This window comes from Eptatretus burgeri, chromosome 11 (genome assembly GCF_056783735.1).
Source record: "Eptatretus burgeri isolate ZD-2024b chromosome 11, Ebu_testis_v1, whole genome shotgun sequence".
NCBI lineage: Eukaryota > Metazoa > Chordata > Myxini > Myxiniformes > Myxinidae > Eptatretus > Eptatretus burgeri.
This window is the reverse complement of record NC_140971.1, coordinates 26,089,389-26,104,829: the sequence shown is the minus strand read 5'-3', so window position 1 is coordinate 26,104,829 and position 15,441 is coordinate 26,089,389. Positions and strand designations below refer to the sequence as shown.

The window sequence follows — 15,441 nt, the reverse complement described above, 5'->3', positions numbered from 1 at the left end:
GACGATTTTCTCAGAGCTCTCCTCAGAGAAAACTCTCCTCACTGTCGACGATCCTTCTCCCAGTCAGTTCTCCTCAGAAATCTCTTCACAGGCCCCTCAGACCACGATCCTTTTTCCAGACTCTCCTCCGAGTCACGATCCCTCTCAGGCCACCGCACCCATGCAATCCAGGATCCTCCGCTCTCTCTCTATATGGACGACACTCCGCCCCTTGGAGCATCCATAGCTCCAGCCCTGATGGTCCATAGCTCCGCCCCCCCCTCTCTCTCTTTCCTGGCAGAGCCCCAAGGCCACCCAATTCCACCCAGTGAGACAGTACAAAGGGGTTATACGTACAATTCCTTAAACATAATCCCTAATTAATTATTACTGCACAACATCCCCTTTATGGTACACATTCAAACAAGACAATCCTTAAGCTGACATGTCCCTACTTAATCACATTGAGATGGGCTAACTACTCGTACACAGACCATGCTACTCTATACACTTCTATCTGTTCTCAAGTATTATCGAACCCAGCCCCCCCTCAAATGTAACTACTTCACGTTACCATGATCAGGAGAATGGCACTTGAAATGAGGGAAGAAATCAAACTCTGGTCATTAGCAAACTCAGTGCAATAAGCTGCAATATGCCAAGGCTGTGCCATTCAGAACAAAGTCAGATATTGAAGAAATGAAAAACATCACTATGTTTTTTGCTTCACCATAGCACATCATTGTTCTCCAGCACATTTTATTTTTACAGGATCTAAGGCTCCTAGTGGAGCTGCCACACACACACATCTCGCACAGATGGACATGCAGATGAATACAAGAGACAATACAGGACTATTAGACAAGGCAAACATAGCCACGGAGCTTGGAGGAAGTACAGTCACTTCCCGGGGAACTCTGGGTACCAGCGACGTCACAACAATGGTCTCGCTTTACTCACCACATTCAGCGGTAAATTTCCTAAGGAGGGATTTCCTCCTCTCCATGGATACCAACCTTTTGGGTTTTTTCCTTGCTCTATCGTTTTAAATGCTGAATGTCAAGCAATGAAGCAGCACGTACCATTTTTCAAGTATTTGCTAATGACTCGGCCAAGGTTAGAACCACCGATCTCCCAGACTCGGAGCAGATGCTCTAACATTACATCACCGAGTCTGCTATGTGTTGCCCAATGATCAAAAAAAACGAGTAAAATATCCAAACTCCAAAACACTTTTAAATGTGAGCTAAGTGTCTCGTGGTTGAATATCCAAACTTCAAAACACTTAAATGTGAGCTTTGTGTCTTGGTTGACTGCCCAAAAAGAACCACCACAATCACACAAATATATATCAACATTAATGTGTTTCTTGCCTTTTTGATTTGCCCCCACCTCCTCTCCCTCATTTTATCTGCAGTTGCACTCAAATGGCGCTTGCATTTCCAGTTTATCGTGGCTTCTGAGCCAAAAGAAGTGCCGAGCTTCGACATGGACGAGCATGAAAGTCGTGTTTGGCACAGTCCCGAAATGGTTGAAGCCGACACCCTCAGTTGGGACTTGCCCATCACTGTGTTACCTAGCAACCCTCTGCAGGCTGGAACTGTGTGCCAGCTTCCCACTTTCACCTCTATCTCCATCTGAACATCCCTCACTGCATTGCTCTGCTTGGGGTTTCCTATTGAGGACTTCCTGATATATGAGAACTGCTGCCTCACAAATTTAAATTCCTGGAGGAGCTTGTAAATATAATACCAGAAGGACAGGAACATAAGAAGATCATATCATTGAAGGTGGAACTTGCTTTAACTGAATCTTAAGGCGAGCGCTGAGACGACCAGACCAAGTATTAGATGCTCGTATTGTTCTCTGTGCCATTTTGTACAACACTTGTCTCTATTTACTTAAACTCAATTTAGTGCCCACATACTCGACTGGACGTGTCCTTTGATTTCCACCCTGGACTTAAGGGTTGTGATTTTTTTCCGTTTTGATGTCTTTCTTCAGACGCTGCTTGCAGTGTCAAGTGTCTGTAACTTGCAGACGCTGACATGTCATTTCCATGTCAACTGCCTTTTTATCTCACCTTTTCTATTGCCAGCAGAGATGTTCATATCCTGCTTTGTTTGGTGCAGTTTTCTTTAAGATCTGCACCTCAATATTGTGCTTTCTGGAAATCTCCTCCTCCTCCCTTTCTTATACTCAAATTAGTCTATGTAATTATAATGAAGAATATAATTTATTGATGATATTGTTTTGAGCTGAAACATCAGGCCTTGAAGTTGTTAATACGGTTTAACTGAAGCATATACTGAGCACCTGTGTAAAAATGTGTTGAAATGATGTAAAGGCACGCTGTGATGAAAATTGTAAAATGAACTGTCTGTCGTTTTTTTCTTGCCAATATTTTCATCGAAGATCATCATTTTTAATAAACGGGTCTAGACTCATATAGAAGTTAAATGACCAAGTGCAGCGGGTTTACAAACTACGAAAGGGTGTGTGGAGTTATGGACAGGGAATGGATGTACAACAGCACTGTTGACGCTGGACAAAACTTTCTCTAAGTTAATGGGTAAGGACACAAAGTGTATGGTGATCACAACTACCAAACGAGGGCTACAGAACAGGATGGGTATGAGACTTGGAGGGAAACGGAGTAAAAACATTCTGCGCTATCGTTGAGGTGAGGGAGAAGATGGAGGGGAGCGTACACCAGAGACGAATTTGAGAAGGTGCCACCATGACTTAAAGGAAGGAGACAGGTTGGCGTGTTCAGCTTTGAGATTTGCAAGGTTATGTACTCTGGCTCGCCAAAGTTGGACACTTACTTGTTTTGAGCTTTATGGAGTGACCAAGTTTGCTCACAACAGGATTCAGTGTACTAGGCCTGAGAGGATGGGTGGGATAGCCACAAGACAGGATGGGATAAACCCATACAGGAGATGAAGTAAACTTTTGTGAAAGTATTCCCTGGTCAAATACTGTGCAGATTCCAGTCCTTATCAGTGGGCCTGCATCAATCTATATTCTGTGGCATTGATCCCTCAGTAGCAAAACAATGCACACTAAAGCCAGGTGTTAAGGTTGCACCCTCACAACAGCCAGGTATTGCAGGCAATTTGCAAAGGTTCTAACACACGATTGCCAAACTTTTAAAAATATACAGTTGCTTGAAGTGAGAAATCACTGTAAACCTCTCCCCCCCCCCCCAAAAAAAAAAAGCAACAGTGACAAAGAACGAAAAAGGTGAAGTCATCTTGGGAATGAAAGTGTGGATGGAAAGATGATGATAATGCATCAAGTTGTTCCAGGAGAGGTGAATGTGAGTACAAGAGCAGCGCACCAGCTCAACAATGAGAAAGTGGTTGAGAGTTTGAAAAGGGGAAATGTGAATCGGCACAGACCTCATCAGAGGCAGGCGGTGGTATAAGCATAAAAAATGTTGGAAGAAGTTTCATCTGCTGTAATAAGAAGGAGAACAATGTCCTATGTACAAGTCTATCAGAGGACACTGTAATGTATGGGGGTAGAAAATGATGGAGAGAGGGGTGGTATGAGGCGGTGCACTGCTTGCATGAAACCCACCTAAGCAGCCCTCTTATTTGCAATTGACTGTTTCTGTGTCTCTCTGCCTCTGTCTCTCTCTCTCACTCTCATGGTTGTGTCTCCACACGCTGCTGTCAGTATGTTGCCATTTTACCCTCCATCACCTCACTCTTCCATGAGCCTCACTCTTGCAGAGAAAATAAATATCCACAATTGCTCAAATAACCAGATGGTTTGAGCATCCGATCTGATCGTTTGGTCGTCCGGTGGTTCAATTCTGATTTTGGCAAAGTTAAACCAAATACTTTAAATATACCCATCAGAGATGTTAGAGATGAAAAATAATTGAAATCAAATAAGCGTTTTTCCATTTATTACCAAAAATTTTTTTCAAGATGGCCGCCCCAGTCGGCCATCTTGGATCCGGCCACGCCCAAAATCAATAGGATTCTTCCTTTTCAGGTGGTACATGTGTGACTCAAATTTCAAATAGATATGGCGAACAGTTTATGAGTTATCGCACTCACAGCTATAAATGTTGACGCCCAGCCAGCCGGATGGACGGACGGACGACCGCCCCAGTCGGCCATCTTGGATCCGGCCACGCCCAAAATCAAGAGGGTTCTTCCTTTTCAGGTGGTACATGTGTGACCCAAATTTCAAATCGATATGGCGAACAGTTTATGAGTTATCGCACTCACAGCTATAAATGTTGACGTCCAGCCAGCCAGACGGACGGACGGACAGCTGGACGGACGACCCGGGTGACAACAATGTCCCCCTTCCACCACGCGGCGGGGGATAAAAATGGTACATGTTGCTGCTTCCTCACTTGTATTTCAATAATTAGAAGCTCGAGCACAGATAAACCCCATCCCAGCAGAGCGCTAAGCCCACTTTGGCAAATGTTGGAACATACATTTGAACATTTCTGACATTCGTGAACTTCGGTCCAACATGAATCGCATGGCACAAAAGTGTACAGGGACAATGGACAATATGGGGCCTAATAGCTCACTTAATTTTTGAGGACACCGTCATGTACGATTGAAGTGCCTGCAATTCTGAAGCAACCACAGTGGTGTTGTTATTGTTGGTTGTCCTGAAGGACCGACACAAAAATAATAAACAGACTTCCGTTGATCCGGATGGCCTAACACCAGACTCCTACTTATCTTACAGACACCATGGGCTCTAATGTCCACCAACTAATGCCGGCAGATGGGACGCCCAGTTTAACGTCCATCCGTCCATCCGTCCATCCGTGTCAGTCAGGTCAGGTTCGATCTGTGACCTGCTACAGGTACCATGTAAACCTGTACTAACCTGTTCCATGGTCGGGTTGTCGGCGACTAAACCGTCTCCCCCACCAGGTTTTGTGGTGAGGAGGGTGTTTGGATATGGACACCCAGCAGGATTAAAAACAAAACCTGTCAAAGGGCGGAGGAGCTCCTTGTGAGCCAACGGCCATCCATATCTAGTGCCCAACTGTGTCTGTGGACGTCCTCCTGCAGTTGGGTTACTTCTTATTAGGAGGTTGGTGGCAGGATTTGCACTCCGGCCACCGTAAAACCCTTCATTCCGCAAAACGTAAAAACGCAAAAAAATCTGAAAACCCACTCCGTGGGAGTACCTCCTGTGCAGCTTCCCTTCGCAGGGCAGCTCACCGGATGACGGGATTGGGGCAAAGCCTTCGGGACCCCCAATCTTTGATCGGAGGGAAACCACGGGGTAACATCCCTGGGTCAGATTGCGGGAGAGTGTGTCGGAGTGGTGCTGAGGTGTCGTCCACCAGACGGCGGTCTCCTTGGGTTAACCTGAGGCGGTCCCTTCGGGTGGGTGCCTGGAATGTCCTATCCCTAAGAGAGGATGATCACCTGTCTCTGTTATCATCTGAGCTCAAGCGTTTGGACATCGGGATTGCAGCTCTCTCTGAGGTTCGGAGACCGGATTGCGGCGAGATAATGGTGGGTGGTTACACCTACTATTGGTCTGGTCGCTCTGATGGTTACCATACCCAAGAAGTTGCTGTAGCTGTGTCCAATAAGCTGACCCCAATGATAATTGAGGTAACACCGGTCAACGAGCGTATTATGAGATTAAGGATTCGTCACTCCTTCGGTGTCATTTCCCTGGTCTCTGTTTATGCTCCGACTGAGGCGAGTGATCTCACCGTGAAGGATGCATTCTACGCTACACTCGAGTCTGTGGTTGATCAGTGCCCCAGACGAGATACACTTCTAGTCTTGGGGGATTTCAATGCATCGACTGGAACTGATAGGGATGGTTATGAGGTGTGTGTTGGTCCCCATGGGTCAGGAACTATGAACCAGAATAACACTAAGTTCCTTGACTTTGCAAGAAGTCATGGACTTAGGGTGGCTGGTTCATGGTTTCAGCGCCCACAAGCTCATCGCTGGACTTGGTATTCCAACGCTGGCGGTGTGGCAAAGGAGATTGGCCATGTCCTCATTGACGGTCGTTGGAGGCTGATCCAGAACTGCAGGGTCTACCGGAGTCCTCAGTTCCTCAATACTGACCACAGGCTTGTTGTAGCAACTCTAAAGCTGCACCTTAAATCCTGGAGAATGGTACCATCCCAGCCTCGGCTGGATGTTGCCAAGCTCAGGGATGAGAGAGTAGCTGAGGAGTTGCGAACAGGCTGAGTGGACACTTGGGGGGTCTGGGTGCTTTGGGGGGTCCTGAAGAGTTGTGGAGCGCCTTCAAGCCCACCGTCCTTGATGTTGCCGGTGGATGTCTTGGAACTCACCACAGGGCAAAGAAGAATTTTGTCTCTCGAGGGACACTGGATACCATTGACCAGAGTCGCAGGGCCAGGCTGAATGGCAGAGCTGAGCTGTACAGGGAGCTGAGGCGTAAAACTGTACGTGCACTGAGGGTGGACAAGGAGGCCTATGTGTGAGGAATCTGTGAGGGGGTAGAGCATCACCTGTGGACAGGTGATTCTCGTCCCGCTTACAGGGGAATTCGCGCATTACGTTCATCCAAGCCCATCCCTCGGAGCACTGCAGTTCGAGCAGAGAGTGGTAGGCTCTTGACAGAGGAGTCTGAAGTGAAGGCCCGCTGGGCCGGTTACTTTGAGCGGTTGTACCAGGCTGATCCCCCAGCTGTCGAGTTGGACGTCAAGGGTGTTACAATCCCTGTTGCTGACCCTCAAATCAACTGTGGTCCACCTTCGCTTGTGGAAACACGGGCTGCGGTGAACCAGTTGAAACGGGGAAAAGCTCCAGGGATCTGTGGCATCCATGCTGAACTTCTCAAGGCTGGTGGAAATGCTGCACTCGTGTCGTTGCATGCAGTTTTGTGCTCTGCCTGGAACACAGGCATCATCCCAACTGACTGGAAGAGGGGCCTTGTTGTCCCTCTCTGGAAAGGGAAGGGTGATCGCCAAGACTGCAACAACTACCGAGGGGTGACGCTGCTCTCAGTGCCGGGCAAGGTCTTTGCTCGGATAATTCTTGATAGGGTTCGCCACCATCTGCTTGAGCACCAGCGTCCAGAGCAGTCAGGCTTTACACCAAAGAGGTCAACGATTGACCGTATCCTTGCACTTCGTGTCCTCACCGAACGCAGACGAGAGTTTCGGCAGGGGCTGCTTGCAGCCTATGTTGATCTCTGTAAAGCGTTCGATTCAGTGAATCGGGATGTCCTCTGGAGGATTCTTGGTCTTCGTGGGGTGCCACCAAAACTGATCGATCTGATGTCTGAACTCTACTCTGGTACTGAGTGCTGTGAAGTGTGGTGGTACCACCTCTGACTTATTTCCAGTTGTTACTGGAGTTCGTCAGGGATGTGTACTTGCCCCCACACTTTTCAGCACTTGTATGGACTGGATTTTAGGGAGGATGTCGGAGAGATCAAGTTGCGGTGCATCGTTTGGGAATGTCAAGATCTCGGACCTTGATTTTGAAGACGATGCAGTCATCTTTGCGGAGACTTTAGACATCCTTTTGGGGGCCCTCGAGGTGCTGAATGAGGAGTCGGAGCCGCTGGGATTACGGGTTTCTTGGGTCAAAACTAAGATCCAGGCTTTCGGTGACATCTTGGATGCTGCTGTCCTGTCTGTGTCTGTTTGTGGTGAGGATGTTGAGGTCGTGGAGAGATTCACTTACCTTGGCAGTGATATTCATGTCTCTGCCTGCTGCGAGTCAGAGGTCAATAGACGTCTGGGTCGGGCCTGGGGAGTCATGGATTCACTGGATCATGGGGTGTGGCGCTGCCGGTACCTGTGCGGGAGGACGAAAGTCCGAGTCTTCAGGTCCTTGGTACTTCCAGTCTTGCTCTATGGGTGCGAGACTTGGACTCTGACCAAGGATCTGAGATGGAGACTTAATTCCTTTGGTACCAGGTCTCTTCGGAGAATCCTTGGCTATCGCTGGTCGGATTTTGTATCCAACGAGCGGTTGCTGATAGAGACTCGGATGAGATTTGTTACCTGCATAGTCCGTGAGCGTCAGTTGCGGCTGTATGGACATGTGGCTCGTTTTCCTGACGCTGATCCTGCTTACCAGATTCTCTCAGCGAGGGAGTCTCATGAGTGGAGGAGGCCAGTGGGCCGACCATGTGCCTCATGGTTGCAGCAGGTTGACCATCATCTCAAGGAGATGGGGATGGGCCTGGCATCTGCCTGGGGGATGGCCAGACGGAGGCCCCTGGAGTACCGGCGGAAAGTGGACGCAGCGACGCGCTGTTCTGGCACATGCTCCCATACCTGACCTGACGTGGGACGGCACACACATTGACTCACCATGCCTGTGAAACACCGGGATGACAGCTTATAGCTGGATCAGGATTCAACCCCAGGTTAGACACCTGCGGGGCGAGTGCGCGATTGATTATGTGCTGTGACGTCACATATTATAGTATCATATGCTCAGGATCATGTTATGGGATTGTTGCTGTTGTAGTTGTCTCTAGTTTCTGCTCGACCTGAGACACCAAAACTCGAGAGTTCATAGAACACCTTATCCCACGCCATGTTCAGGTATCTATCTATAATTCCAGCAATCTCTGTGTGTGTCTGTCTGTCTGTCTGTCTGTATGCGACTGCCGTTTCTCGATGACCGCCGGTCCGATCTAATTTAAACTTGCCAGGAATATTGCCGGGGACCCGAGGATGTGCCTTTTCGAGGTTTGATATCAATCGGAGAGTGGTTCCCAAGTTACGGCCATTTATCTGTCAACCAATGACAAGACACGGTGCTATGACATCACGAATGACGTCACAATTAATGTTTATTTATTTATTTAAAAAATTCCCTTGCACGATTCACGGCACAATTCTTCTTCTTCTTCGTTGGATATGACGTCACAATTGATGTTAGGGACAAATGTGCCTTTTCAAGGTTTGATATCATTCTTCATCCGTTTCAGCTGTTTCCCAGGGTTTGAAAGCTGTTTTTTTCCAAGGTTCGAATTAATTGTTCAAATTATTAATTAATCCCAAGGTTTGGGGTGGGGGGGCGAGAGAGAAGGGACGTCACAATTCGAGAGGAGGAGGTGAGAGAGGGGGTGGGAGAGGGGTGTGAGAGTAGGAGCGAGAGAGAGGGGCAAGACAAGGGGAGTTTATTTGACGTCACAATTAATGTTTCTTTATTTATTTATTTGTTTTTTTGTGAATACATTTACTGAGAGAGGAGGGGGAGAGAGGGGGGAAAGAGAGGGGAGGGAAAGAGGGGGTGAGAGAGAGGGGGCGTCACAATTGAAGAGAGGGGAGAGAGGAGGGGCGAGAGTGGGGGCGAGAGAGGAGGGGCGAGACTAGGGGGAGCAAAGGGGGGGGGGGTGAGAGAGAGTATCCGTCACAATTCTTCTTCGTTTGATATGATGTCACAATTGACGCTGGGGACCTGAATATGTTTCCCAGGTGTTTCCCAAGTTATGGCCATTTATGATACGGTTGGTCCCATCTAATTGAAACAATGCCCCAATCCAGTCATTGTTTACGAGAGCAAAGGAACGAAGCTGCACATACTGGCACGCCTCACCCACGAGAGAGGGTACTGGCACGAGAGAGGGGGCGAGAGAGGGGGGGATGAGAGGGGGGGTGAAAAAATGCCCCAATCCAGTCGTCGCTTACGCACCTGTGGGCCCGTACTAGTATAATTGAATTGAAATAAAATAATGATTTTAAAGGTCGTATAAAAAAAAAATTTCTTCCAGAAATTTACTGCCATTGATGCAGTCTTATACACCACCTTATTTAACATGTCCAAGTACTGCAAAACTGGAGGTTCATGGAAGTGGTAAGGTGATTTGTGTTATACAGTTTTCAAGAATATTGCTGTAATGTTTTGCTATGTTGTGTCTGCACCTGCGTGGCCAGGCCCGGTGTGTGTGTGTGTGTGTGTGTGTGTGTGTGTGTGTGTGTGTGTGTGTGTGTGTGTGTGTGTGTGTGTGTGTGTGTGTGTGTGTGTGTGTGTGTGTGTGTGTGTGTGTGTGATGGTCGGATTAAAATCTTGTTGGACAATGTCAGCGTTCTGGTAACTCGTGTTTCTCTTTGCCTCTTGATACACGTTTCAGTTCTGGGAGAACTGAACATCTGGCGACGAAGATGGGATAAACTATTTTGCGTTGGAGACTGCCGAATTCTCTCTTCCTGAAGTCATGGCCACATTTGGGATGATTGGAGAGTTGAAAGACAAAGAGGAAGAGTGGTCGCTGTATGTGGAACGTATTTGCACTATTTCGCAGCGAACGACATCATGAGTGTGGAGGAACACCGGTCCATAATGCTGAGTGTTTGCGGTGCGCCGACATACAAGCTCATGTCAAGCTTGTTCGCACCGAAGAAACTGGGAGACGTCCCGTTTTTGGAGCTGGTTAAAGTCGTTGAACAACACCGGAATCCGAGGCAGTCAGTGATTATTCAGCACTACAAACTGAATGTCCGCAGTCAAGAAGGGGGCGAATCCATTTCGGATTGTGTAGCAGTCTTACGTAAATTGGCTGAACGGTGTGAATATGGACGTAGTCTCGAGGAAATGCCACGGGATCGGTTAGTCTGTGGAGTAAAGAACGATCGCATCCAACGCAGATTGCTGACCGAAACAACGTTGCATTTTGACAAGACCCTGGATATAGCTTCGTCAATGGAATTGGCACAAAAGAACGCATTGGATCTCCATGAACATTCCGGAGTAGTGCGGGATCAGGGAGCAGTAAACAAGATGACAAGTTTGAATAGCCACAAGACCCCCCACGCTTTATCTTTTGAAGAGGGGTCCGCAGTAAAATGTGATCGCTGTGGGTGGACGGCTCATAATCAAACTAGTGAGTGTTCAGCTGGAAATGTGGACTGCTATATATGTGGAAAAAAGGGTCACTTTGTAAGAATGTCATTCGAAACCCAAAGCATTCCTCGGAGCAAGAACAGCTCTCGACAGGGAACGAGCAAAAGGTCTCAATACAAGACATATCAGTTAGAGGAGGAAAATGAACAGGGCACGTACAGTCTTTTTCATAAATCGAGCAACCAAGCGAAATCCAAACCACTGGTTGTGAGGTTGGAGGTACAAGGCAGCGAAGTACAGATGCAAATACATACGGGGTCTTCGGTATCACTGATTAGTGAGGCTACGTTCCAGGAGAAGTGGAGCGCAGACAACCCAAAGAGACCATGCTATGCATATATACTGGTGAACCTGTGTATATTGTGGGAGAAAGCAAAGTCCTGTAAGGTATGGCACACAGAAGGCAGAGTTGACCTTAATGGTGGTGAGAGGTTCGGGGCCCATTCTGCTGGGACGGGATTGGCTCAGAGCAATCCGGTTGAATTGGCAGGATGTGAACAACCTCAATGCCAGTGATCAATTGAGGAAACTCCTTAAGGACTATGGAGACCTTTTCGCATTGGAGCTGGGAAAACTGAAAGGAACGGAGGTTGAGCTAGAAATTGACCCAAATGCAATTCCGAAGTTTGTGAAAGCCCGTCCAGTACCATTTTCGCTGAGAGGGAAGGTAGATCAGGAGTTGGATCGGTTGCTAAAGGCTGGGATCATAAAACGTACAATTTTCTCGTTGGGCAGCTCCGATCATCCCGGTTATGAAAGGAGATGGATCTGTTCAGATATGCGGAGACTACAATGTTACAGTCAATCCGGCAGCCTGCTCAGACACTTACCCCATCTGGAGGGAAGCTCTTCACAAAGCGTGACTTGAACCACGCCGACCAGCAGTTGGTTTTGTCGATAACTTCACGTGAATTTGTCACAATAAACACACATCGTCTCCTATGGAAGGAGGTTCAGTGACAATGGAAGAAGGATCAACAAGGAGCAATCCAAAAAGCAAAGTGCTTGCTGAAATCCACACACGTCCTGACTCATTACGATGATCACAAGAAACGAGTGGTGTCATGTGACGCCAGTCCATCTGGTGTCGGAGCAGTGCTGGCACACATAATGCCAGGTGGGACAGAGAGGCAGATCAGGTATGGTTCACGCACGTTGAATAATGCACAGTGTAGATACTCGCAGGTCGATAAGGAAGGCTTCGCAGTAATTTTTGGAGTTCAGAAATTCTACATCTGTGTGGCCGTGCCTTTCAAATAATTACAGACCACAAGCCCTTACTAGGGTTATTGAATGAAAAGCGGGCTATTCCAACAATGGCATAACCTCGAGTTCAGTGTTGGGCATTAACCCTTGCAGCCTACGATTATCATATCATATACAAACCTGGCATGGCCAACGCCAATGCCGACGCACTGAGCCATCTTCCACGTGCACTGACTGGGCCGGATGCTTCCATTCCGGGAGAAGTGACTCTCTTGATGGACACGATGGAGAGTTCACCGATCACCCCTACGCATGTATGGCTAATGGCAGGCAGGGACGCTGTGCTTTCAGGAGTTTGTGAGTACATCATCGGGGGTTAGCCAGGCACATTGCCACAGGAAGAGTTCAAACCATTCGCGAGTCGTAAGCAGGAACTCAGTGTTCGTGTAAGTTGTGTGCAATTTGGAGCATGGGTTGTACTGCCACCCCAATGCCGACGTCAGGTGGTTGACATGTTGCACGAGGGCCACCCAGGTATTGTAACGATGAAGACTTTGGCACGAAGCTACATGTGGTGGCCACGGATGGATATTGACTTGGAGCAAAGAGTTAAAGGATGTTATGAATGTCAGGCGTTCCAGAAACTTTCCTCCAAAACACCAATGCATCCTTGGGAGTACCCCAGTCAACCACGGTCACGCTTACATGGAGACTATGCAGGTCCAGTCGAAGGGAAGATGCTATTCATTCCGGTCGATGCATACTCAAAGTGGATTTAATGTTTGTCACTTCGAAAGTGACGAGTGAAGTCACGATTGACAAATTGCAAGAAGCGTTTGCCGCACACGGCATCCCTCAAACTCTTGTGTCGGACAATGGGCCGTGTTTCAGCAAACACAACGTGCGGTGCAAACTGTGAAATCGGCACTGCGTAAAATGAGTGGTCTCTTGCACACTCGCGTGTCGCGATTTCTCTTGAGTTATCGCATAACACCGCAGTCTATTACGACACAAACACCGGCAGAGATGCTCATGAACATGGAAACTCCGTACACGTATAAACACGGTTGGACCCAACATCAACACGACGATTGAGCATAAACAGCCGTCACAAACATTAGCTCATGATTCGCTGACAATTCAGGAGTTTGAAATTGGACAATACATTTCAGTTCAAAATTACAGCTCGGAAGACAAGTGGGTACCCGGTTACAATGCCAAGCGAACGGGTCATGTTTCATATACTGCAGAAGTGTCAACTGGAGGCGTGCAGCAGATGTGGAAGCGATATGCCGACCAGATCAGACACCGAGCTTCGACGTTGTCGTCGAAAGTCATCAGCGATGTTGATTTTTCAGAAGAAGTGGAGGAAGCTCCTGAACATCAGGGAAGTGACACACAAGTACCTGAGGAGAGCAACGTTCCAGTGGATGACTGAGGGCCCCAAGGTCGACAGTGTTCCGGAGCCCGTCAGGAGGCGTTACCCACAAAGAGATTGAAAACCAAAACAACCAGATTTCTGTGGCCGTAACAATAATTAAAGGTCAAGCACGCAATGTACAAAGACTGAAGTATTCATCACTCTCATCATCTTATTGTGTACGACATGTGTACGTAAGCCATGGGCATTTCTGGAGAACTTAGGATTACAATTGTTGTTGTCAGAGGGTTTCAAAGGGTGTTTATTGTCCGAGGACGAGGATGTGTGATGTATTGCCATGTTGTGTCTGCGTATGCACATGGTGAGGCCTGGCGTGCGATGGTTGGATTACAAGCTTGTTCGACAATGGCGGCGTTCCGGTAACCCGCGTCTCTCTTTGCCTCTTGACACGCGTTTTGGTTCTGGGAGAACTGAACAGAACCAAATTTAAACAACAATGATTTTAAAGGTCGTGTACAAAAATTAAATCCGGAAGTTGACCGCCGTTGATGCAGTGTCTGTTACATCGCCTTGTCTGACAGGTTACGGTGGTTATTCGTGCCGGTTGTTTGTGTCCTTTATGACTTTCTTAATAACAGTAAGTTTACTTTTTGGAATGATTTTAAATTTTGTTTGACTTCCAGGCAGGCAAGCAGACAGACAGACAGGCAGGCAGGCAAGCAGACAGACAGACAGGCAGGCAGGCAGACAGAGACAGGCAGGCAGGCAGGCAGACAGACAGACAGGCAAGCAGACATACAGACAGGCAGGCAGGCAAGCAGACAGACAGACAGGCAGGCAGGCAGACAGACAGACAGGCAGGCAGGCAAGCAGACAGACAGACAGGCAGGCAGGCAAGCAGACAGACAGGCAGGCAGGCAAGCAGACAGACAGACAGACAGGCAGACAAAGTAAAAAAATATATATATATATATATATCGCTCTTCTCTGCGCATGTGTGATCGGGAGGAATTCAGAGACAAAGTACGGACTGTTAAACTACAGGTTTGTTTTCCGATTCGTGTTTAATTTATAACATCCTTAACTTTGTGTGAAAGTCCATAAGTTTGTGAGATATCAGACAGACAGGTAAACGGGGGGTGAAAACACAACCTGCGTCCACCTTCGGTGACCGAGGTAATGAGAGATGGTATGTTAACATACCGTGGTAGACACAGGGTTTAAGTGTGTATGACGTCAAACGTGTAAATGGGAAAACTTTCCCATTCGTTCAACATGAAAGTTTACAAACGATTACACCGTTAATATATGGGTCGTGAGGATCTCGTTCATCCTAATAACCTTTTACCTGTCCCTTGTAAATATCCACCTGAAACGAGTAATATGAGGGGCTGTGTTGTTGTGTGGTTAACTATCCACGTGAAACGAGTAATATGAGAGACTGTGTTGTGTGGTTAACTATCCACGTGAAACGAGTAATATGAGGGACTGTGTTGTGTGGTTAACTATCCACGTGAAACGAGTAATATGAGGGACTGTGTTGTGTGGTTAACTATCCACGTGAAACGAGTAATATGAGGGACTGTGTTATGTGGTTAACTATCCACGTGAAACGAGTAATATGAGAGACTGTGTTGTGTGGTTAACTATCCACGTGAAACGAGTAATATGAGGGACTGTGTTGTTGTGTGGTTAAATATCCACCTGAAACGAGGAATATGAGAGACTGTTGTTGTGTGGTTAAATATCCACCTGAAACGAGGAATATGAGAGACTGTTGTTGTGTGGTTAACTATCCACCTGAAACGAGTAATATGAGGGGCTGTGTTGTTGTGTGGTTAACTATCCACCTGAAACGAGGAATATAAGGGGCTGTGTTGTTTTGTGGTTAAATATCCACCTGAAACGAGGAATATGAGAGACTGTTGTTGTGTGGTTAACTATCCACCTGAAACGAGTAATATGAGGGGCTGTGTTGTTGTGTGGTTAACTATCCACCTGAAACGAGTAATATGAGGG

The 15,441-nt window shown here is 47.4% G+C and overlaps 1 protein-coding gene across 5 annotated transcripts in view; it reads left to right on the top strand.

Annotated features, from left to right (window-relative positions):
- The window catches only part of RGP1 (RGP1 partner of RAB6A GEF complex), a 26,093-nt gene extending 23,738 nt beyond the window's left edge, over nt 1-2,355 (top strand). For 4 of the 5 annotated variants that reach the window (XM_085845644.1, XM_085845642.1, XM_085845641.1 and 1 more), the window contains one exon: nt 1,397-2,355. In XM_085845644.1, coding sequence (XP_085701770.1) covers nt 1,397-1,620 — 224 coding nt within the window. In that variant the 3' untranslated portion in view covers nt 1,621-2,355. The remainder of the gene's footprint in view (nt 1-1,396) is intronic. The other variant, XM_085845645.1, reaches the window with a different exon arrangement.
- The last annotated feature ends 13,086 nt before the right edge of the window (nt 2,356-15,441 follow it).